Source organism: Vicia villosa, linkage group LG3 (assembly GCF_029867415.1).
Source record: "Vicia villosa cultivar HV-30 ecotype Madison, WI linkage group LG3, Vvil1.0, whole genome shotgun sequence".
Lineage (NCBI taxonomy): Eukaryota > Viridiplantae > Streptophyta > Magnoliopsida > Fabales > Fabaceae > Vicia > Vicia villosa.
Window position 1 is genome coordinate 19,613,506 of NC_081182.1, and position 23,531 is coordinate 19,637,036.

Below are 23,531 nucleotides of genomic sequence, written 5' to 3' on the forward strand. Positions count from 1 at the left end.
GTCTCATCTATTACTCTTGGAACTCACAAAAAATAATACAATTTTCAAGACAGTATAGTATGCTCCTTTGCATCTATTACTCTTGGAACTCACAAATAATAATACAATTTTCTAGACAGTATAGTATACTCCTTTGCATCCACACATTGGACAACACCCATAAGACTTGTTTGTTCTTCCCTTCAAATTACACATAAAAAAAATAGAACAAACATTTTCGGTTAAAACTCAAGAAAAATAATAAACATGTAACCGTTCAAATTCAAAATAATAATAATAATAATAATAATAATAATAATAATAATAATAATAACCAGAAATGAATAAAAATTCACTACGAAACTTTATGATTAAAAAAATTTCCTTTTCTAATTTTTTAAAATATAATTTACTTTTATCAATAATTTTGGTCAGGATACCCGTGCATTCGTAGGGGTATTGGTGTGTCACACACATTTATTTCTAAAATGTAATAAGAATAAAAAAATAATACATTTGTGAAAATATATTTTTCATGTTTAATTTCTTCAAGTGAAAAGAGAAGTTATAAAATTCAATTATTCAAGGTATATTTATAGGAGGTACTTTTATTAATAATAACTATAATTTACAATTATTTCTTATTTTTTATTTATAAATATAAAAGTAGCATAAAATTAAAAACCATTAATAATTCTAATGTGTTTTCATTCTTGACCATTATAATTATTAATGTATATCTTTTAATTAAAATAATTTACTACTAAAATTATAATGTCGGATAAGTTTATTGAATGACCATGAAATAAACTAAATTTATCGATCATTTTAGAAAATTATTTTAAATGTTGATCATAAAAAAAATTCTATTTCAATATCGAAAATGCTTTGAATATCAATCATTCATAAATATACATTTAAAATGATAAATTTTCTTTATTCTTCTCAGAAATATAGCTTAATTACAATTTAAAATATTCTCATTTTTTAATTAGAAATTATTGCATATTTAACAATTTTTTTTGCTATATATAAATATTGATTGTAAATATGCAATTAAAACAATAATTTTTTTATAGTTTCTATATAATTCGTATATTGTAATAAAAATAACATTCAAAAGAATATTGTACACACCTAAAATGAATTTCCCTTGATTCATAAGAAAACATCGTGAGATTTGCAACCAGAAGTCACATTTATGCATTGATATCTAGATTTGATCTCTGCCGAATATAAAGTAAATAAAATATAGTTAATATATTGCAGACAAATCATGAGAAATTAAGCAAACAAATAAGATATTTTCCAAGAAACAACTTATACATAAGAGAATTTGAAACTATTCAAATTATCGTGTTCATCAGTATGTCTTTTAAAGAGATATTTTTTAATTAAAATAAAATATTACCCATAGTAACAGAGGAAAAATCAAATAACAGAGGAGAAATTATAAATTTTCATGATTTGAAGAAGTACGATGAATAAACAGAATATGATAACATAGATCGACTCCAAATCATGGTCCGAATATGATGGCATCACTAGTTTGGTCCAATTCCCTTTAATATAGAAAACCCCAATTCAGAGCTTGGAACCCTAACAATGGTGGAATCCTGTACCTGCCTTAAAAACCAAATTGAACTATCCAGATCGCTTTCAGATATCACTATGAACACAAATACGTAATCAAATCACATCAAAAGCGTGGGAATCATGTAACCCGAATTTGAAAAGAAACTAGCAAACCATGAACGAATCCTCACGCTTCTGAAGGCCTTGGACGATAGTGATGATTGGAATCGCTTCAGAGAAACTCTTTTTCTTGAACCAGCCTCCAATTCCAGAACCGAGTTACTCTTTTTCTTTGATTTTTTAGAGCTTGAACACGATCTTTAGGGCTGCCCAAAAATCCCCTGTGACTGTGTAAATCCTATGCTTTTATAATGTCCATTTAGGTTTTTTCCCCAATAATCCTTGATTGAATCAGATTAAAATTTGATTGAGATTTATTGCATTTTTAGAATGATTGAATTTGAAGAAGTTGAAGATGCAGGTTTTGATTTTGGCATGTTTGGATGTTTCTTGGTCCTTTTCACGTTACCATTTGCCTCTCTTTCATTTTGATTTAATGACAATAAAAACTCTTGATATTCCTAATGACTAAACATAATTATAATGGACAAATAAAAAATAATAAAAAAAACATAGTATAATAATAATAGTATATAATGATAATATGAATCTAAAAATAATAACAATAAGGTAACTCTATTCTAAGTAAAAGTAGAAATAATAACTATAAAAATAAGAAATAAAAATATTATCAAACTAATAATTACTAAACTTAAAAATAATTTAAAACAAACAATTATATAAATGAATTTAGATTAGTAAAGATAAACTTATTTTAAACTAAACAAATATTTTAAACAAGCTATTTAAAAAGGCTAGTGTTAGTAAAATTAAACCAAACTCTCATAAAACCAAAATAAATAAATAAAATAAAAATAAAAAGTTAAATGTTAGAATAGGATGGGCAAATTTTGGGGTATGACAGTATGTTGCTAAATCTGCTTCTTTTTTGCTATATCTGTGATCTATATTACTAGATCTGTATTAATATAATTTATATTACTATATCTGTGATTTGTGATTTATATTACTAGATATGTATTAATCTGTGATTTATATTACTAGATTTGTATTAATCTGATTTAGGGTGTGTTTGGATTGGCGGTGGACAGAATTGATTCGAGTAGAATTGAGTTTGATAGAATTAATTCTAGCAGAATTGAGTTTAGCAGAATTGATTTATGTTTGGATACATTTTTGTAAAAGTGAGTTGAGTAATAAATTACAGTGTAAAAATTATCTAGACTCAATTCTGGAGGCAGAAGCTACAAATTCTAGCTTCAAGTAGAATCAATTTTGGAGACAGAATCAATTCTACTTTTGTCAAACCAAACATCTTAAAATTGTCCAGAATTGATTCTACACCTCAAAAATTGCATTTGGCCTTTTCAAAAGCCAAACCAAACATGCACTTATATTATTAGATCTGTGATCTGTTAGATGTATATTATTAGATCTGTGTATTAATCTGTGATTTATATTACTAGATCCGTGACTTGTTAGATGTATATTACTATATATGTATTAATATGTGATTTATATTATTTATTTATTTTTTGACAAATGTGATTTATATTATTAGATTTGTATTAATTTATGATTTATATTACTATATCTGTATTAATTTGTGATCTATTTTTTCTGTCGGTAAATTAAATCTAATGTTTTGTATTTGATTATGGTAAGTTTTGGTGGATTCAAATTCAAACCTTGAGACAATTATTGGGGCAATTAGATGTGTGATGTAATTGTGCTTCAGAAATTTTTACATTGTGCTTAATTAGTTACATTGTGCTTAATTAGATCTACTAGATGTGTGATTCTATATTACAGGATTAACTCAGAAATCTATATTGGTCTGTAACCTGTTTTAATTTTCTCTGCTACTTGCAACTCAAATGGCGGTCTCTTCTAAACAGTGATCCAGGTCTGTCATTTCTTCTGCGGAGCCATCTGTTGAGGCGGAGGTGATGTTGGGCTTTCGTGCTGCACCTGGACCGGTTGTCCCTACTTGTAATCCTACTGTCCCCTACTGGCAACCCCAGATAATCCAACTTTTTCCTCTGCTGGTAACCCCTAGTAATCCTACTTACTACCAGAGGGACGAGAGGGTTACCAGTAGGATTACTAGCAGGGGGACAGTAGGATAACCAGTCGGGACTTCATTACCAGGATTACCACCAAGGGACTTCATTACCAACAAGGACAATCGGTCCAGGTGCAACATGAAGGCCCAACATAATTTCCACCTCAAGAGATGGTTCCCAAAAGAATTGACAAACCTGGATCATTATTCAAAAGAGACCGCCATTTGAGCTACAAGTAGTAGAGAAAATTAAAACAGGTCATAGACTAATATAGATTTTAGAATTAATCCAGCAATATGGAAGCACAGATCACACATCTAGTAGATCTAATTTAGCATAATGTAAAAAGTTCTTATTTAGCATAATTAGATCACACATCTAATTGCCCCATTAATTGGCTCAAGGCTGCAATTTGCATCCACCAAAGCCTACCATAATTAAATACAAAACATCAGATTTAATTTAGCGACAGAAAAAATAGATCACAGATCAATACAGATCTAGTAATATAAATCACAGGTTAATACAAATCTAATAATATAAATCACATATTAATATAAATCTAATAATATAAATCACAAATTAATACAAATCTAGTAATATAAATCACAAACTAATACAAATCTAGTAATATAAATCACAAATATAGCAATATAGAAACACATTTAGCAACATGGACGAAGAACTTTTCCTCTCAGACCGGGTGGAAAACCGTATTCTAGATCTGCTACAATAGCCATCCATTTCTTCCTTTTTGTGTGTGAAACAACCAGATCGAAATCATCATGAATCAATGAAGTCGTCATCGATTGTTTATTTATCCCAAGAGATGGAAAAGGAAAACATCGAGTAAAACCTAAAGGGAAATAAACAAAGGTCTTTCGACCAAGAGAAAAGGTAAGGATGTCGCTTACGCAAGGGGCGAGGTATTAGCACCCCTCACGTCTGTCGCACTCGACGGGATTTGCTCTTGTTAATCTAATCTATGGATGTTATCTAAAAGTCTAAAGCTAAAAGCTAAAGGGAAACACACAAAAAAGGAAGAGAAAAGAAACACGGGAAAAAGAAAAAAATATTTACAAGATTGTGCTCGTTTAGGCCCCTCGACTAATGCCTACATATCCCTTTTAAGGAATCAGAGCAGTCCTAGTTGGGCTTATAAGTTTTGATGTGTTTTGTGTTTTTTAATTGAACGGTGTTAAACGTCGCATTCCACTGTTGCTCGACCTTTGGAGACTTAAACAATTGTCGTGGAAATGAATTAATATGTTCTTAAAGGGAAAAGAAAAATTGAATTGGTTGGTGTTATTTATGGTGAAAGCATGTCCAGTGATCACTCGTAGGGTGTGGGTATCTGAATGCTTTATTTGAATAAAGTATGTCAAATGATTCTTCATAGGATAGAGGAATTTGACTGTTTTTCTTTAATTATTCAAATAGATTTAGAGTGTTTTTTTAGAATTGAATGTGTTAATGTTTTTTTAATGGAAATTGTACTCAGATGATCCCTCATAAGATGGGGATCTGAATACTTTATTTAATTATGATTATAGTGTTTTAGGATTGAAAAAGAAAAGAAGGAATGGAAATGAAAAAAAAACTAATGAAAAAACTATCCTAATGTTGTTATGTACCATCTACCTAATATTATGATTGAAGGATTAGACTAATATTATCATGTACATCTATCTAATATTTTTAGGATTTTTATTATGAAAAATAAAATCTAATCTAAAAAGAACATGTTTTTGGATTTTTTATGAAAATATTTGGAATAATAATTAAATTATAAAACAAAATATTCTTGAAATTATATGAACTAAAGCAAAACTAGAAATAAACTAACAAAAGGAGTAATATATAAAGAGAACAAAAGATATAATAAAAAAAAATGGGCTCAAATGCAGGCCCATAGTCAAATAAAACCTCCCCAGGAGGGGGTGTGTCGATGGAGAAGAAGGTTTATAACAAGGAGATCCGTTGGGGCCTCTTAAAACAATGGAACCCGGCCCAATGTCAAAATTGAAGTAAACATAACCTAGGAGCAAAGGATACACAGAAAGCAATAAATCAAGCATAGAACATTAGCACAAGCACAATAAATTTAGAAGATCCAAACCGAGTTGAAGCTTTTTCCAAGTGGATGCTCCGATTGAGTTTCTTGTTGCTGTGATTTGATGAATTTCTGTTTGCGTTGTGATCTGTGATACCGTGAGTTGAAGTGTCTTGATGTTGTAATATTGTTTTGCGGATGGGTTTGAGGAGGTAAGGTTGAGTAATGTTGAAGAGGGATTGTTTGCTGGATTTAGTGATGAATGATGTTGGTATGAAGGTTTCGGTTTCAGTTATAAAGATTTGGAAAATTGGAGGAAGAGACAATGATTTTGGCAGAGTTTTTTCTTCCTTCATTTGACTTTGCTATTGTCTGCTTTATAGATGGAGAGAAGGCATCTTGGATAGGATCAAACAACAAACTTGGTTAGTAAGTTTTGAGGTACAGCTTTGCAATTCTCTTTCTCTGTTTTACTATTGCTTTTTACATTGCAGGCTTTGTTTTAGCTATTTTAGTGTATGAAACAGCAGCACTTTTGTTACAGTTAAGCAGAGTAGTTGGGAGGTAAAGTGGCTGTACTAATTTTGTTTTTTTCTGATTTTTTTTTGCAGGTTGTACAATGACTATGAGGATGGTGGTGTTGATGCGCTAGACCGCCTGGAAAGAATATATCTTTTTTCTTCTTTTTGTTGGCATGTAGTGTTGTAATGAAACAATATACATGGGACCACTTGATGTATTATAAAATAATAAAAAACAACAATAGAAATAGTTAGTAACAAGATGAAATAAAAATATGAAATAAGAATAAGAAAATTTTAATAAAATAAAAAAATGATTTTATATTAATAATTAGTTTAATTTTAATAATAATTTCTAAGAAGATTTTTGAATAAGAACTAAAAATATGGTAAAAGAGAAAAAGACATATTTTTGCAATTTTAATTTAAGGATTAGTAAACGAAAAGTATATGATAAAATATAATAATGAAAAATATGATGAAATCGTAGGGTAAAAATCAGGGTGCAACAGCTGTACGTATTTAAGTTTCTTCTATTAGGAGATATGAAAATTGAAAACTTCGTCTCGACAAGATAAGATATACTTAAATACATACAAAAACCAATTTTTAACCTAAGATGCCCTAATAATAATATGAATGTATGAACTCCTTTTTTATTTTTGTGTGTATGATATGATATGAGACAGACTCAGATCTCTGTGGGAAATATAGCGCCACGTGAGACAAACTATAAATGGAATGAGTAAAAGACTTAATGAAGGAGACAGTTGGGTAAAAGGTGATAATCATCAGAGATATTCAAAAAAGCACTGAATAAACTCTGGAAAGCAACATGAACAATCATCGAAGGCATCCAGAAAAGCATTGAATGAACTTCAGAAAATAATCAAGCACATCCAGAAAAGCATTAAATGTACGAGAAACAAACATCAGAGATATCCAGAAAAGATTGAATAAAATCTTGAACACATCATCAAAGACATTCAAAAGAGCATCGAATAATCTTTAAAAAAACACATCTAGAAAAGCGTTGAATGGTAAAAGGTGACTCGGGATTGGTGGTGAAGCAACTAAGAAAATATTATAAATGCATCAAGGAAAACTTGATGATGTACTTCGTCAAAGCAAACACCCTCCTAAAACTCTTCCACTTCGTCGATATTGATCATGTACCTCGATTGGAGAACCAGGAAGCGAATGACTTAGCACAAATTGATTCAGGCTACAAAGTCTCCAAATAGAGACTGGAAGAGTTGGTTGAGGTCAAGGATAAACTGATTACGACTAACTGCTAGCATGAGATATCATTAATGTCAAAACTTGGGGGGATGGAGGGGGAAAATGAGTTTGGAGTTATACCAAACCTTGAGAGTTCTGAAATTTTTGATGATTTTGAAAGTTTTGAAGTTTTTGTCATTGATTTAATGTTAGATAATGATTGACGAAGACCAATTGTCGAATACTTGGAAAATCCAACATGAAGGATATATCAAAATATTAAGTATAGGGCCTTGAGCTATGTGATTATTGGGAAAAAATTATTTAAGAAAACCTATAAGAGAATTCTTCTTAAGTGTCTTGGCAAAAGAGAATCATATCAAGCCAATTCTGAAGTTCATAGAGGATCATGTGGCTCTCATCAAGCTAGCCAAAAAATGAAATGGTTGTTGTTTCGACTCGGCGTGTACTGAAAAACCATGCTGAAAGACTGCATAGATTTTGCAAGGGTTATCAAGAATGTCAAAGGTCTTCAGGTATCTAGCATGTGCCTGCAAGTGAATTGCACTTAATAATCAAGTCATTTCCTTTTAGAGAATGGACTTTAGACATAATAAGTGAGATTAAACCTTCATTGTCGATGAGGGGCATAAATATATCCTAGTCGGATTAAATTACTTCACCAAATGGATATAAGCTATCCCTCTACCCAACGTCGATCAAAAGGATGTGATTAGTTAATCCAAAACCATATTATATATAGATTTGGGAATCCTGAGACTATTACCACGGATCAAGGCTTAGTGTTTATAGATAGAAAGGTGGTAGATTTTGCCTCAGATACAATATTTAATTTGTTGACTTCAACACCCTATTATGCTCAAGCCAATGGCCAGGTCGAAGTGGCCAACAATGTCATAATTCATTTGATCAAAAAACACATAGGTAAGAAGCCAAAAAATTGGCATAAAACACTAGACCAAGTGCTTTTGGCATGTCGAAATCCCCATACATAGTTGAGTAACTCCACACCATTTTGATTCACTTACGGAAACGATGCAGTGCTACATGTAGAAATATACCTCCAATCATCCAGAATTCAAAGGCAAACTAAAATACCAAGTGATTGTTATTGGGTTATGATGTTGGATGAAATGGTTAACCTAGACAAAGAAAGATTGGTTGCTTTAGACGTTTTGATACGAAATAAAGAACGAGTAGCTAAGGCTTATAGCAAAAAGGTTAAAGCAAAAACCTTTTTGGTAGGAGACTTGGTTTGGAAATTCATTTTGCCTATGGATAAGAATGATCGAACCCTGTGAAAATGGTCCTCAAATTGGGAAGGACCATTCCAAATCATGTAAGGATTTACAAAGAATGCGTATAAAGTCAAAGACTTAGCCCCTAAAGGTCAAATCCTGCGAATAAATGGTAAGTACTTTCAAAGATACAAGCATGCGTTGCAGAAAATAAAAATAAAGGAAAAATAGAAAATAATGTTTCAATAAAAAAAAGACTAAGGGTTTTTTAACCCGGATATCAAAATGCCACAAGAGGCATATTTAAATTATAAAATAAACAGTATCAATTGAAAGATAAAGTTCATAATTAAAATCAAGATTACAAGTTTTAAAAAAGGAAGATAAGCTTTGAGTCTTTCATATTAAGCTTTTGTTGCCTCTAGTCGGAGCTCAGTCAGAGAAATAGTGGAAGTAATGCCTGCAATCTCTGCATCCAAATTGTTAACATTGTCAAAAAGACTAAGGGTTTTATAGCTCAAATATCAAAATGCCACAAGAGGCATATTTAAAATTATAAAATAAATAGTATCAATCGAAAGACAAAATTCATAATTAAAAGCAAGAATACAAGTTTTAAAAAGGAAGATAAGCTTTGAGTCTTTCATATTAAGCTTTTGTTGCCTCTAGCCGAAGCTCAGTCAGAGAAATGATGGAAGTAATGTCTTTAATCTCTGCATCGAAATTTTTAACATTGTCAAAGTGTTCAACTCAACTTAAAGCTTCATCAACTAGTTGATGTTGAATAATGCTTCGGAGTTCAGCCTTTCTATCTCAAGCCTTCTTCACTTTTGACTACAATTCCTCTATTTGCTATTTCCACTTGAGGATGTTAGCATCATAAGGATTAATTTCTTCATCTTCCTTTTTGAAGGTATTTTCTAAGTCTTCAATCTGACTCTTGGATGCAATTGCCAAATCCCACTCTTTCTACCAAGCATCCTTTTTGGGTTGGAACTTGACCAACGCTTTTCTATTTCTATGGATGATTGAAATAAGAATGGTGGAAGTTCAACACCCACATCATCTTGTCTATTCAAACGCTCAGCATATTGCATTTTAGTGAATTCGATGGTGCACAGACAAAGCTTGCTTTTCGACTAAAATAAGATTTAGACAAAAGTTGGCTAATCCCGAACTGGAAAGATACCAAGTTGGGTTGATAGCCAACCATTTTCATGACATCTTTACTATTCTCACGCCTTGCCGACATGAGTCTTGGGGTGAGAAAGTCTTCCCATATCTAAATGGATTCGGCCTCATATTCAGTAGCAATAGCAAGAGATTTTCGTTTGCATCACTCTGGCCCATAGCTTCGCTTTGCAAAGGGAGCCATTGTTGGATTAAAAGAATGACACTTGGCAAACATCATGAAATATTGTGTGAAAGCTTTTTGCATCGTATGCCCTGTATCAGTTTGGAGTCATTAAGGCAAGTCGAGTACCTTCAATCTTCATGTTCTTGATTTCCCCGACTTCATCATTGGGTATGTTGATTTGTAGAGAAGGTTCAAACATGGCAATCAGCCACAGTTGAAGTAACCAATAAGGGCCAACAAGCAACAAATTTTCTCTAGGTTTAAGTTTCTTCATGGATTTAGAGAACAATTTTAATGCCTCATAGAGAGAACCTATTATTGAAATAAATAGTGTCTTCATCTCTCTCAGTTGGTTCGAAGACTTCTCCAGTTGGGCGAAGGACGACTGTAGCTGCTATGTCGAATAAGGTGGGTGTGACCATCCCACAATGAAGTTGGAATATGTTCGTTGTGCTTTCGCAAAAATACAATGATGTGAATAACATATTTTGACAATATGGAAGGCCAACCATCGATAGTTACACTAACTAGTAGATTCCTCTGTCTTTCCAGGTTTGCGCCTTCTTGGTTTCGACCTTGTCTAACCAAGTAATATAGTCTTCTATTGTCTTGGTCGGAGGCACAAAACGAAAAACACAGAAAGTAGCGCTCATGTAATCTAAGTCAATGGTTTTTTATACTAACAATGAGTTTGGTTTGGTGATAAGAGGGGACAAATTCCTTTAGTTTATCAATGTTTACATTAGGGTTGGGGAGTGGGCCCATAAGCGCGTGATTTTTTCCTGAAATTGATAAAGGCATAAGTACATGGGATTTCCATATGGGAGCTTTTTCTTTCTGCAATGGTTTTTCTGGAACACATTCTTGATTCCTAGCAACAGTAGGAGCCTTGAGTTTGGCAGCAAAGGGAAAATATTCTTAGGAATTATTTGAACTCGTTGGTTTGTGGAAGAAGCCATTAATGTAGATGATGAAAGTGACGTTCGAAGAAGAGACTTTGTTTCGAAGAAATCGAAAGCTGAAAGAAGAAAAAGAAATGAGGAACAAGAGTATTTATACTGGAAAAGAGAAACTCTTCAGTTTGCCTTTTTTGACAAATGGTTCCAAATTCAGAGACACATGGTCTTTATGTAATGGTGGAATCAAATGGTTGATCATTGTGGCCCATGTCGTCCTGGGAAAGCGGAGCCATGATGAGTTTTAGGGGCTGCAAGTTTTGAGGTGACGTCTAGATAAAATTGTCATAATGACAATTACGTCAACGCAATACTTGAAATAGTGGTGAGAAAATTAAAAAATGCCCTTATCTCTAGTTAGTCGAAAGTGAAATTTTTGTGGGGCAATTTGTTTTCATGGAATTTTGATGTCATTGAGCTCGACGTATAAGAAAGGAGTTCAGAGAAATACTAGTGAAATTTTGATATTTTTGAGGTGTATTTGGACATGAACGTTCTAGCCCAAGAAGTCGAAGTAAAGAGTATTTCGACATGGATATTTCAGCCCAAGTGGTCGAAGTCACTACTCTGAAATTGAAGCTAGGACTTAGTATTTTTTTCTTAAAGTTATATACTTAAGACTTCGACATCAGCACTTGGAGCAAATAGCAAGTTCAAGGCAACTATTTTTTTGTCTTATCCAAGTCAAGAAGACACGTGGAAGCTAATCTAAAGACGAGAAGCATGCAGCGACATACGTGCCAATTTCTAAGGAGAGAGCCATTACAAACAGTTAATCTTGTATATAAATAAGAATTCTACCGTTAGGATTTAGGGGTGCCAAATTCATTACAAAAATTTAAATACTAAAAGTACCCAAGCGAAAAGTGATAAACGAGTCAATTAAGCGAGTATGTATGATTTTGAACACCACTCTTTACATATTAAAGCAAAGTTTTTCCTTTACATTTACTGGTCTTTTTGAGCAATTTGACTTTTCTTTTACATTCCTTTTACAAAGATTTCGACCGTGTCAAAATCCTTTACCAATTTTGAAAATTTACTTTCTTTGTTATATGAAAAAAGTTAGAGTCAATTTACATCTTTTACAATTAGGGCTGATACTGGATTTTTAGAGGCCATGGACAAATAATAAAATTGAGCAACCAACCTTGAATTTTCATTTTTCCTTTTCTTTTGGATTTTATTTTTTCCTTTTGTTTTAGAGAGAGAGAGAGAGAGGAGAAGGTCACTGTATCAGAATCAAAAAGAAGGACTTTGATTGTGGTTGTCACCGGAGATGGAGGTGACGTGATACGATGGCGGTGCGGTGGCTAGCACATGAGACACAAAGGTTGGACGATGAAGAGTTAAAAAAGAGATAGATGCGTGAAAATGTGAAAACATATTGGGGAAGGAGAAGTGAATTTTATATTGACATTGATGCAATTAAATCAAATTAATATATTAAGTTAGAGAGTGTTACACATAAACAGTTGTTGAAGATTCACTTCCACAAATGATAATGAATTATATTTAATTATAATTTTTTTTATAATAAATGATATGGTTGTGTTATAAAATTTTAAATATTTAATCATAAATAACTAAGTACTTGGGCTCTAGAGGAAAAGAAGCTTCCACTAACGATGAATCGTTCGGGTATTACCCGAGTTCGATTCTTGGTGGAAAAAAGACTTGACTGAACCACGAAACCAGATTGATTGGATCACTATATGAATCAGAACTCGTTGGCTAAATTCAAAAACAAAAATAAAAAATATTTAATTATAAATAATATTATAATTTTTACAAAAAATTGAAATAACATTTAAAAATTATAATAAATATTCATCAAGAACAAAGCTCGACTTGATGATCCATTATCAATTTTAGAATAATATATTAAAAAATCATTTTTCATTGGAGATATAAAATAAAATTAATACATTAAATTTATAAAACTATAAAATAAAAATATAACCCGTCAAAGCATAAAAGCATAACAGTAAGAGCCTCAAGATTTTATTAAAATATATATAAGCATAAAGGAAGCCAAATTAATTTTAAAAGAGTTAAAAGGTAGTGCATTGTGTAAAAAAGTTTTACACTATCATCTAATAGAAACATATTATTCTGCCATATCATATCAATAATTTAAAATTTACAGTATGACTTGGCGCTTAACATGATCGTGATTGGTTGATAATGTAAAACTTTTTTACCCATTTTCTCATTCTAAAAATTATAAAATTTAACACTATATCAAATCAAATTAGATTAACTCTAATTTATTTGTTTAAAAAAATTTATTTTAATAATTTAATTTAGAGTTAAATATGTTTTTGATCTCTATAAATATCTCAAATATCATTTTTAGTTCCTATTAAAAAAATCACATATTTTGGTCCCCATAAAATTATTATGCACATAGTTTAATTCCTATTGTTAAATCGATGTATATTTTTGAATGATTATTTTACAGACATGTTTAGAACGTTATTAAAAATTCCTCGAAAAAAGAGAAACTCAAAATTTGATTTCTAAGTCGAGATTTGCATTACTTTTATCATTATCTTTTAAATTTTAAAAAATTCATATTTAATTCTTATCATTATAAAAAATTCTATAATTTGATAAAGAAATATTTTATAATATTCTAAAAACGTATGAAAAAAATTATTCAAAAATTTAAAATTTTAAAGGTAATTAAACAGTTTTCAAAATATTTAAAAATAGCATAGATTAAAAGAAAATTTCTTTAGCCACCTCCCTATGGGGGTCACCCCCAGCGAAAATCCCAAAATACCCCTGCTTCGGAAATGAACTTCCGAAGCGCTTTTTTTATAAAAAAAAATTCCACAATTCGGAAGTGCATCTCCGAAAACACCTCATGGGGGGTGTCTTCGGAGATGAACTTCCGAAAACACCTCATGGGGGTGAATTCGGAAATGAACTTCCGAATTATGCAGAAACTGTGTTTTTTTTTATGTTTTTTCTTAAACTGTCTCGCATTTTAATTAACCGCAAACGCCAAATAAAAATAAGCAACAGATAAACTGAAAATACTAAGATGATAAATCCAATCCAAAAACACTGTGCGAAAGATACAATCCGAAATTAAAACAAAACAAAACAAAACACGTCAAACAAAACAAAAACACGTTATTCTGCCCGACGAGCGTTACAAAATACACATCAAACAAAACAAAAACACGTTATTCTGCCCGACGAGCGAACTCCTCCGAATGAAGATAATTATACCAATCCTCATCCCACTCAGTCTCAGAACCATCAGCGTTGATCATGACTCTCACGCCTGAAGACTGAGCCTGCACGTCCGAGCCATGGACCCCCAGGGGACGAGAAGCAGAACTAGTCAAAACCTTCTTCTTCTCCTTCACCTCCTTCACTCCGCGAGAGCACGAGGTTGAAGAACCCTTTCTTCCCTTAGCGCCACCCATTCCTGCGTAAAAATGAAGAAAGAAAGGTCCATGAGACCTCCTTTTATAAAAGAAGAAAGGGGACAAAAACGCCTGAACAAAGACGTTGGAAACCAGCGACACGCCATCAAAGAAGTCAGAACGCATGCACACAAACTTCAAAGAAACAGGCACAATAAACAAAGGCGTTAAAAATAAAGTACTTGCAAATTAAAACGGACACTCCCTACCCTCTCTAGCCGACGCAGTCTGGGTCTCCCTACCCTGTCTGATGCGTGCTGGTTGGTTGTCTGACATGTTCCTGTAAACAATTGAAATCGATTAATATGCGAGACAAAATAAAAAACTAAAAAATTTGAACTTTTGATACAATTCGGAAGTTCATTTCCGAAAACTGGGATGGAGGTGTTTTCGGAAATGAACTTCCGAAACATCCCTGCGATGGAGTTTTCTGCAACTTCCATGGCAGACCCCAAAATCAAACATAAAACCAATTCAAAAAGCTTCTAAACAACCTAAATACTACTAACAACCAGTCCATATATCATTTATGCAATTGAAACCCTAAATAACATGCATTTGAATAATGGATCTAACAAATTTAAAACTTACAAATTGAGTGGTTTGTGGGCTTTTGAATGTTGTATAGCAATGTGATTGGAGCCTTGATGCAGCCTTGGAAATGTGTTTGCACAAATTTTCGCCTTTGCTTGTTTTTTATTTGAGTTAGGGTAAATGAATGGGGGAGGGGGAGTGTTTTGATAAATCTGCATAACGCGCAGCATTTCGGAAATGAACTTCCGAAATACTGTTTTCGGAAATGAACTTCCGAAATAAGACAATTTTTTCAAGAAAAAAGGCGTTTTCGGAGATGCATCTCCGAAAACACCTTTTTCTTGCATTTTCGGAAATGCATTTCCGAAGTCAGGGGTAGTATGGGGTTTTCACCAGAGGTGGACTAGAAGGTAGGGAGGTTGGCAAAGAAATTTTCGATTAAAATTACATGCATACAAATTTTATAGGGACTAAAATATGTACTTATTTATAGGGATAAAAAATATACTTAACCTTTTAATTTATTATCTACTTAGCTATATTGACTTAATAAAAAATAATATTGTATTTTTTAAATTTTAATTTATTATTATAAAAATAAAATTTAATAATATATTTTCCTATAAAATAAAATAAAATAAAAAATAATAGAATTAGAAACAAATGATATTGTATTATGTTACTATTTTTTTTTTTAAAAAGCAATTTGTATTTAGCAAGATTTGAGATTTTTTTACCACTATGCCACAAAAATGGAAGTTTAATACCAGAATGCCACAAAGTGAAAAAAAAATACCAGAATGCCACCTTTCCAGTACAGGTCCGGCCAGGCCTTGGACGGACTGGAAAAGGTATTTTTCTGCACGTTGGGGTCCGGCCAGGGGTGGGCCGGACGCAAACTAGGGCCTTTTTTTTTTGTTTTTTATTTTAATTGATTTAAAGAATTTATTAATTATAAAAATTGTTTTTTTATTTTAAAAATGATTAAAAGACAATAAAATATAATAAAAAACATTATAATATAATTAAAAAAAATTATTTGCCAATATTTATTTTAATTGAATTTAAAGATTTATTAATCATGAAAATTGTTTTTTTATTATAAATAATGATTAAAATATAATAAAAAATAAAAAATGTTATTTTAATTATTAAAAATATGAGTAAGTCACGGGTTGGACGAACATGTGTAGGTTCGGCCAATAGATGGACGAGCATGTGTAGGTTCGGCCAATAGATGAACGAGGACATATATTTTATTATTATTTTTTTGCCTATAAATAAGACTGTACAACCACATTTCCACTCACACCAGTTACAATTGAAGGTTTAGTGTTACTATTGGAGATGTCTTCTGAACCCCTTCCAACGTTTCCACCTATGAAGAGAGATGCAACATTATTTTTTTCAGCAACAAAGGCTCCGTTGAAGATCAAACTATGGAACACCCAAACTTTCGAGCATCTACAGAGGCACTTGATCGGATGGTTAGACGGAAACATTCTTGAGGGTGAAAAGATAAGGAAAATTGAAAGGCAGGTCACGGAGAAAGGCCCAAATGGAGTAGTAACTCGTTCTTGGAGAGCCGTGAAAAATGATGTTGGTGTCCTTATGATGATGCTAGGACCACATGATATTGTGTTGATGGTTGTAATCTCTTAGAATATGTTTTATTTGTTTCCTGTGATGTCGTTTTAAGTGTTTCCTGTGTGGTTGTTTTATTTGTGGCTGTCTTTATTTCGATGTCATTGAATGTTGTTTTAGTAATGTGAAATGTTGTTTTAGTTATGTTTAATGTGAAATGTTGTTTTAGTCATTGATGGTTGCAAACTCAATTAAAAAGACATTATATTACATTCATAAAGCTAGTTGAAGTAAACATTAAATAAAGCTAGTTGAAGTAAACATTAAGTAGGCCTATTGGACGGGCCTACTACATTTGGACATTTACTTCGGATATGGCCTACTTCACGACATATCCCACACATTCTCTTTTCCTTTTCCACGTCGTCCATTTCGGTTCGAATCCGAGTACTGTTAGGGCGGCCTCTTTTTTTCCTACGCATAGTTTCGTCATGACAAAGAGTAGGCCCTCTATATTGCGACCAATTGTCTTGATGTGGGAGGATCTGGAAGCTTTGTTGGTAGACTTTAAAAACATGCTGTATCTTGAACACGTCGGGTATGTGAATGGTGTAGTCTTGGCGTATACTTTCACATGCTGCAATCACATGTGAGCAAGGCAAATGGAACGCTTGAAATTTTCCACAATCACATGTTCTTTTTCGCATATCAACACCGTAAGTACCAGTTGGTCGACCATCGTTGCGGTTTATTCTTTCGGCCACCATAAAATAGAACCTCTCCCGGTCAAACTGGTAAACATTATGACTGCTTGCTTTATTGACTTCTTCAGTCATCCCCTTGATACACTTGTCTGTAAAAGTTTGGCCTGATGTCAACCTCTTTGTCCATTCATGTCCGCGTTGACCAAATAATGCTCTCATCCAAAAATATGTGGCCGAAAACAAAGACGCTATTGGAAGATTTCTGATTGCCTTTAGCACAGAGTTCATTGCTTCTGCAAGGTTAGTCGTCATCTGTCCCCATCGTTGCCCTCTATCAAACGCCCTTGCCCACTTCTCCCTGGGGATATTTTCAATCAACTCCAAAGCATCTCTATTTGTCTGACGAATTTCGGTTCTATAGTAATTGTACGTTGACTCCGTCAATGCATATCCTGTTACAAATAATAAACATGTCAAGAAACCGACAAAGATCATTTGACAAATGTACTTCACAAAGATCAATTAGACTATTACCCATGTTGACGAGTTTTTTACGTAGTTCCTTGTCTCTAATCGCACGCATAAAATTTTGCGTGATATGCCTGATGCAATAGACATGTGAAGACGGAGGATTTTGCCATCCATTTGCAGGATCATCATAGGCACTTTTAATCGATGGATGTCTGTCTGATATTAGGCATAGATTGGGTTGGGGTGTCACGTGGCTTCTTAGATTACGAAGGAAAAAACTCCAAGCATCCTTGGTTTCACCCTCGACAATAGCGAAAGCAATTGGAAAAATGTTACCATTCCCATCCTGCGCCACAACCATAAACAATGTCCCTTTGTACCTTCCATACAACCATGTTCCGTCGACTTGAACAATTGGCTTGCAATAGGCAAAACCATGGATGCATGGTTGAAAAGCCCAAAATAGACGATGGAATATCATCTTATCACCCAACTGGCTTCCTTCGTTTGAAAATGCAGGTAACGTTTCCAAGTCTATTATCATTCCAGGCAGATATGTTTTCATTACCTTTTCATTACCAGTAACCATCGTGGAAGGTCATTGTAAGATGTCTCCCAGTTTCCATACAAGGATTATATGGCCTTTACCTTTGCAATCCACGCTTTCCTGTAAGATATATTATAACCATACTTTCCTGTTATATGAGAAATTATGAGCTTTACCTTAATTGATGGGTCGGTGTTAAGCAGATCTCTGATGCAGTGAGAGACAATATCTGAGGTAAGTTGTCTATGGTCTTGCGACATTGAAAGGGTTGTGCAGACATGTGGTCCACTCAACTTACCTATCATCCACTTAGAATTCTTCTTGCGAACTGATGCTCTACATTTGAATTGGCAAGTTGGATTTGTGCATTTGATGACATATCTCTTCGTATCAGATTTGTATACCCAATAATCAAGATTATTGGTGATATGCCAATGTTGTATAGCAGCAACGCACTCCTCCTTGTCTTCAAACTCCATTTCCTCATATAAATCAACATGACTATAGTTTGTTATGTGCGAACCAAATATTGATTCAGACTGTGCCTCTTCTAAACAGATATTTCGCATGTGATCCGGTGGGGCGTACATGCTAATCGGTCGTGCAATTGTAGGCTGCGACGGCTCAACAATATCAGGGTCATTGTCATCACCAAAAAGATCTTCATATTGCACTTCTTGTATTTCATCTTCACTGTACTCGTCCACTTGTTCGTCGGGTATAAATGGTTCGTTGTTTTGTGTTGGCTCTTCATCAGTGGGTTGGCTCATACCGTATTGATGCGAATGCGACTCTTGCGATTGGTTAATGGGAGGACTAACAATATGAACATATAGCTCGATATCGTCAAGAGGAGCAAACGAATTGTGACATTCAAACATCACTTTAACGCCATCGTCGTCCTCTATTGGTTTCATGACGTAAAAAATGATACCGCTGTCTCCATTAAACAACGGAAGTCGATAAATAATTTCACTTACAGGAAGTTGCAATTTTGTTTCGATCCGTTCCTTCAAATGCATAAAATCGGCTCTACAATGGACTTTGAAACGTTTTGTTTCGGTATTGCTAAACGAAAAACCGTTGGTTAGATCGTTACTGATAACACCATTGTAATGCACTGAACAAATAATCTTTCTCTGAGCCATTCAGTTTTAATACAATGTTTCTCTGAACAAATAATTTTTCTTTGTATTTGAATGTGTGTTGCTATATATGTTTTAGTCAAAGTGGTATTTAAACTGTGCCAACCAAAAAATGGACACGTAGGGAGTCCGTCCAGTCAAAGGACGAATCACGTTGCAGTCCAACCAGGGGCTGGCCGAACCACAAGGGCGTCCGTCCAAGGGTTGGCCGAACCCTAAAATGCATAGTTGGCGTCCGTCCAAGGGTGGGACGGACCACAAGGAGGCACAATTTTCGTTGCATGCTGCATGCATGCGTCCCATCAACCAGTGTGCAATCCCATCAACCAGTAGAAGCATGCAAGAGATCTTTAATAAAGTTGGATAATAGAATGCCCCTTCTTTGCATGCATTACACTTGTTAGTCCAATGGTTTATACAATGCATTCACTTTGACTATAAATTCAACCTCTCATTATCACTCCAAACTCATCACATCTTCCAAATTCTAAAGTTCATATTCATCTGAAACACACAATTTGTTTACCACTACCACAATCGCACAACATGTCTGGTTTGCTTGCTTTGGGATATAATCATAGAGGAACAAGGGAGAACGTGGCTGCATAGGTACGTTTTGTTACTAGTATTTCTTATACGTAATTTTCACAGTTTATTATTTTTGTATACTAACAAAACGATATATTTTTTTTATAGGATGATTCTAAAAGGTTTAGACTACATAATCATATATTTGATAGGGAGCCAAGTGAGGCTATCAAGCCTTACTTGCAAAGAGCCGGTTTTGGACATGTCTCCAAAATTAACTTTAGAAGTGTTGATTCTAAACTTGTAATTGCGATGCTTGAGAGGTGGAGGCCTGAGACACACATGTTTCATTTGCCAACCGGTGAATGTACAATCACATTAGAGGATATAAATATGTTGTTTGGCCTCCGCATAGATGGGAGGGCTGTAGTAGGTGAAACCGAAGGTCCTGATTATGCATGTATCGATGCTTTAGGCATAGAACCTTTTAGTGATAGGGTGAAGGGTGCGGTAAAATTGAGATGGATCCACGATGAGTTGAATGAGTTAAAACAACATTCTCAACAAATCGAGGAGGAAAATATACTGCATGCAAAATTATATATCTTAAGTATGATTGCAGTTTTATTTCCTGACAAATCTCATAATGTGTTGCATTCTTCTTGGTTCAAATTTGTCAAAGATTTTGATGAATGTGGCAAATATAGTTGAGGGTCTGCGTGTTTGGCTTACCTTTACAGGGAGATGTGCAAAGCATGTCGTGTAGGATGCATGAGTGTCGCAGGCTGCTCACTCATTCTCGCTGTGTGGACCTACTATCGCATTCCACGACTTGCTCCAATGAGTGAAATTGCTCCATCCTATCCATACGCCACTAGGTAAATTCTTTATTCTATATATTTATTTTTCTACTAAATTAACGCATATTTCTAATTGAACTTTTTAAATATGCAAGATTTGCACAACGAGGTATGGAGTATTTCTCATCTCCAAATACTTATCTTGATGGATATCGTTTCATTTTGGATCACATGGTCCAAGGAGGTGTAAGTTTTTATCCAAGCCATATATTAAATCTTTCATCTACGTGAATACGACTCTTATATTTATTTATGTCTTACAGTTTTTGTGGAGGCCTTACGAAAAATATCCTCGTGGCACTCAACGAGAAGCTCGAGCGTGGAGTGCAACTACATATATTATTTGTTTTCATATTGTGGAAATGCATCACGCCGACAGGGTTAGGCTTCAATTTGGGTTTACTCAAAACATCCCTCAACCTCCGAGGTGTCTTGGAGATCATCACTTGGTAACGAAGAATGATGTAAAGGATTGTAATTATCGAGATTTGAACATTCACGAGAACAACGAGTGGAAAGTTAGAAGAAACTTAATAATGACAGGTGAGGTGAGTACTACTTTACGCCACACCGATGAATATATGCAATGGTTAAGAAATATTCCATTAATATATTTGTCGAAAGAAACGTATTTGGCAGACCCTCGTCATTATGCCTCCTCTTCATCAACCCCACAAACAACCTTTCATCAACAAATCCCACAATCATTCCAACCAACCACACAATTCCAACCAACACCACAATTCCAACCAACACCACAATTTCAACCAACACCACAATTCCAACCAACAACACAATTCCAACAAACACAATTCCAACAAACACAATTCCAACAACAAACTTCTTCCTTTCCACAAACATACCAACACACTCAAACCACACAACAACACACGTTTTTTGCCACACCAAGCCCTTACACCTCAACCCCCCAAACAAACTACTACTACCACCAAGAACAATATCAACAACAATCCACACTTCGACCACCGCTACATAACACCCCAATCCCTCAACCCGACTTCGACCTGTCATACTCCCAATCTCAACCGCTTTCACTCTCCCAACCACAATATACATTTGACACCGCAAATGCCTACTATCCAGACATTCAAGCACAAGTGCCACAAACTTTTGTGGCTTCAAATCAACCACTCGTTGACATCACCGATGATGAAATCCTTGATAATTTACCGACAATAACTCCAGAACAACTGGCTAGATTTATGGATGATGGTCCGTCGCATCAAAACGATGATCTTTCAAGCGACGATTCTCCACAAAGGCAACCTCCACCAAACAATGACCAACCGTTACGCAAGAGTACAAGAGCACCGAAACCAAAAAAATGTCTCACTATGGGTCATATGGTCCAACCAAAGCCCAAGAAAAAATAGGCTTTTTTTCCTTGTACCCGTTTATGTATTGAATAAAATAAATATTGGCAAATAAATTTTTTTTATTATATTTTAATGTTTTTTATTATATTTTATTATACTTTAATCATTAATTATAATAAAAAAACAATTTTTATAATTAATAAATCCTTAAATTCAATTAAAATAAATATTGGCAAATAATTTTTTTTATTATATTATAATGTTTTTTATTATATTTTATTGTATTTTAATCATTATTTTTAATAAAAAAAACTATTATTGTAATTAATAATTCTTTAAATCAATTAAAATAACAAAAAAAAAAGGCCTTAGTTAGCGTCCGGCCCACCCCTGGCCGGACCCCAACTAGCAAAAAAACCTCTTTTCCAGTCCGTCCAAGGCCTGGCCGGACGTGAACTGAAAGTGTGGCATTTTCGTATTTTTTTCCAGTTCGTGGCATTCTGGTATTTGAATCTCATATATGTGGCATTCTGGTAAAAAAATCCAAGATTTGAACTTGAGACCTTGAGAAGAGCACACTCTCCGGATCCAAGCGTTTCACCGCTAAACCACACACACGCACACTATTATATATTACTATATAAATTTAATAATAAATGAATTTATTATTTAATAACTATTTTAAATATATATTAAATATAATTTATATATTATTTAAAATTTATTGAAAATTAAAAAGGTCGTGGAATATATATACGATTTTTTGAAATTATATTCATACAAGTTGTCTTTTTAGTAAAATAAAAATCTAAAATTGTAAAAACAGCTTAGCACAAGTTTTTTTAGTAAAATAAAATTCTAAAATTGGAAAAATAAGCAATGCCTCAGACCCACAACCATCATGTTTTCAAATAGGGCTGACAATGAACCAAACTAACTCAAAAATAGTTCGCAACTCGATTCGAAAATTAAATCGTTGAACTAGGTTTATGAACCAAATGAGCTGAGTATGAGCTAAAAACTAAGTTCGTTAACTAAATGAGCTGAACTTGAACTATACATAACTCGACTCATTAGGTTTATGAGTCAACTCGATTATATATGAGATATATTATATTGTCTTTAAGAGTAGGTTTGAAGATTTGCTCTAAATCTTAGTATCATATTTTATTTTAATCTAACAGTTATAACTGATCATTTATATTCTTAAGTAAGAAAAATATTTCTACAAATAATTATACAAATAAAATTAACATGTATAAATTCCAATTTTATAACTTTTATTTTATTTCTATATTTTTTATTTAAGA

At 33.4% G+C, this 23,531-nt stretch overlaps 2 protein-coding genes and 1 long non-coding RNA gene across 3 annotated transcripts; all 3 read right to left on the minus strand.

The window, feature by feature from the left end:
- Positions 1-2: 2 nt before the first annotated feature.
- Positions 3-5,949, minus strand: LOC131660546 (uncharacterized). The gene is made up of 3 exons (XR_009300963.1): positions 5,821-5,949; positions 1,117-1,205; positions 3-180 (listed from the first exon to the last, which is right to left on the minus strand). It is a non-coding gene; the product is annotated as an uncharacterized LOC131660546 (long non-coding RNA).
- Positions 5,950-16,952: 11,003 nt separating this feature from the next.
- On the minus strand, positions 16,953-18,393 carry LOC131657669 (uncharacterized). The gene is made up of 2 exons (XM_058927038.1): positions 17,868-18,393; positions 16,953-17,785 (listed from the first exon to the last, which is right to left on the minus strand). The coding sequence occupies exons 1-2, from the start codon at positions 18,391-18,393 to the stop codon at positions 16,953-16,955; spliced, it is 1,359 nt and encodes a 452-aa protein (XP_058783021.1).
- A 44-nt stretch (positions 18,394-18,437) lies between these two features.
- Positions 18,438-19,499, minus strand: LOC131657671 (uncharacterized). Its single transcript, XM_058927039.1, has one exon. It carries the CDS (start codon positions 19,497-19,499, stop codon positions 18,438-18,440), a length of 1,062 nt encoding a protein of 353 aa, XP_058783022.1.
- Between the last annotated feature and the right edge of the window lie 4,032 nt (positions 19,500-23,531).

Bases quoted from the DNA above. Each gene is read 5' to 3' on its own strand.
- LOC131657669 (XM_058927038.1), bottom strand. From the start codon at position 18,393: ATGGTTACTGGTAATGAAAAGGTAATGAAAACATATCTGCCTGGAATG. The intron at 17,786-17,867 runs GTAATAGTCTAA...TATTTGTAACAG, and splicing joins TAAAAAACTCGTCAACATGG to GATATGCATTGACGGAGTCA.
- LOC131657671 (XM_058927039.1), bottom strand. From the start codon at position 19,499: ATGGCTCAGAGAAAGATTATTTGTTCAGTGCATTACAATGGTGTTATC.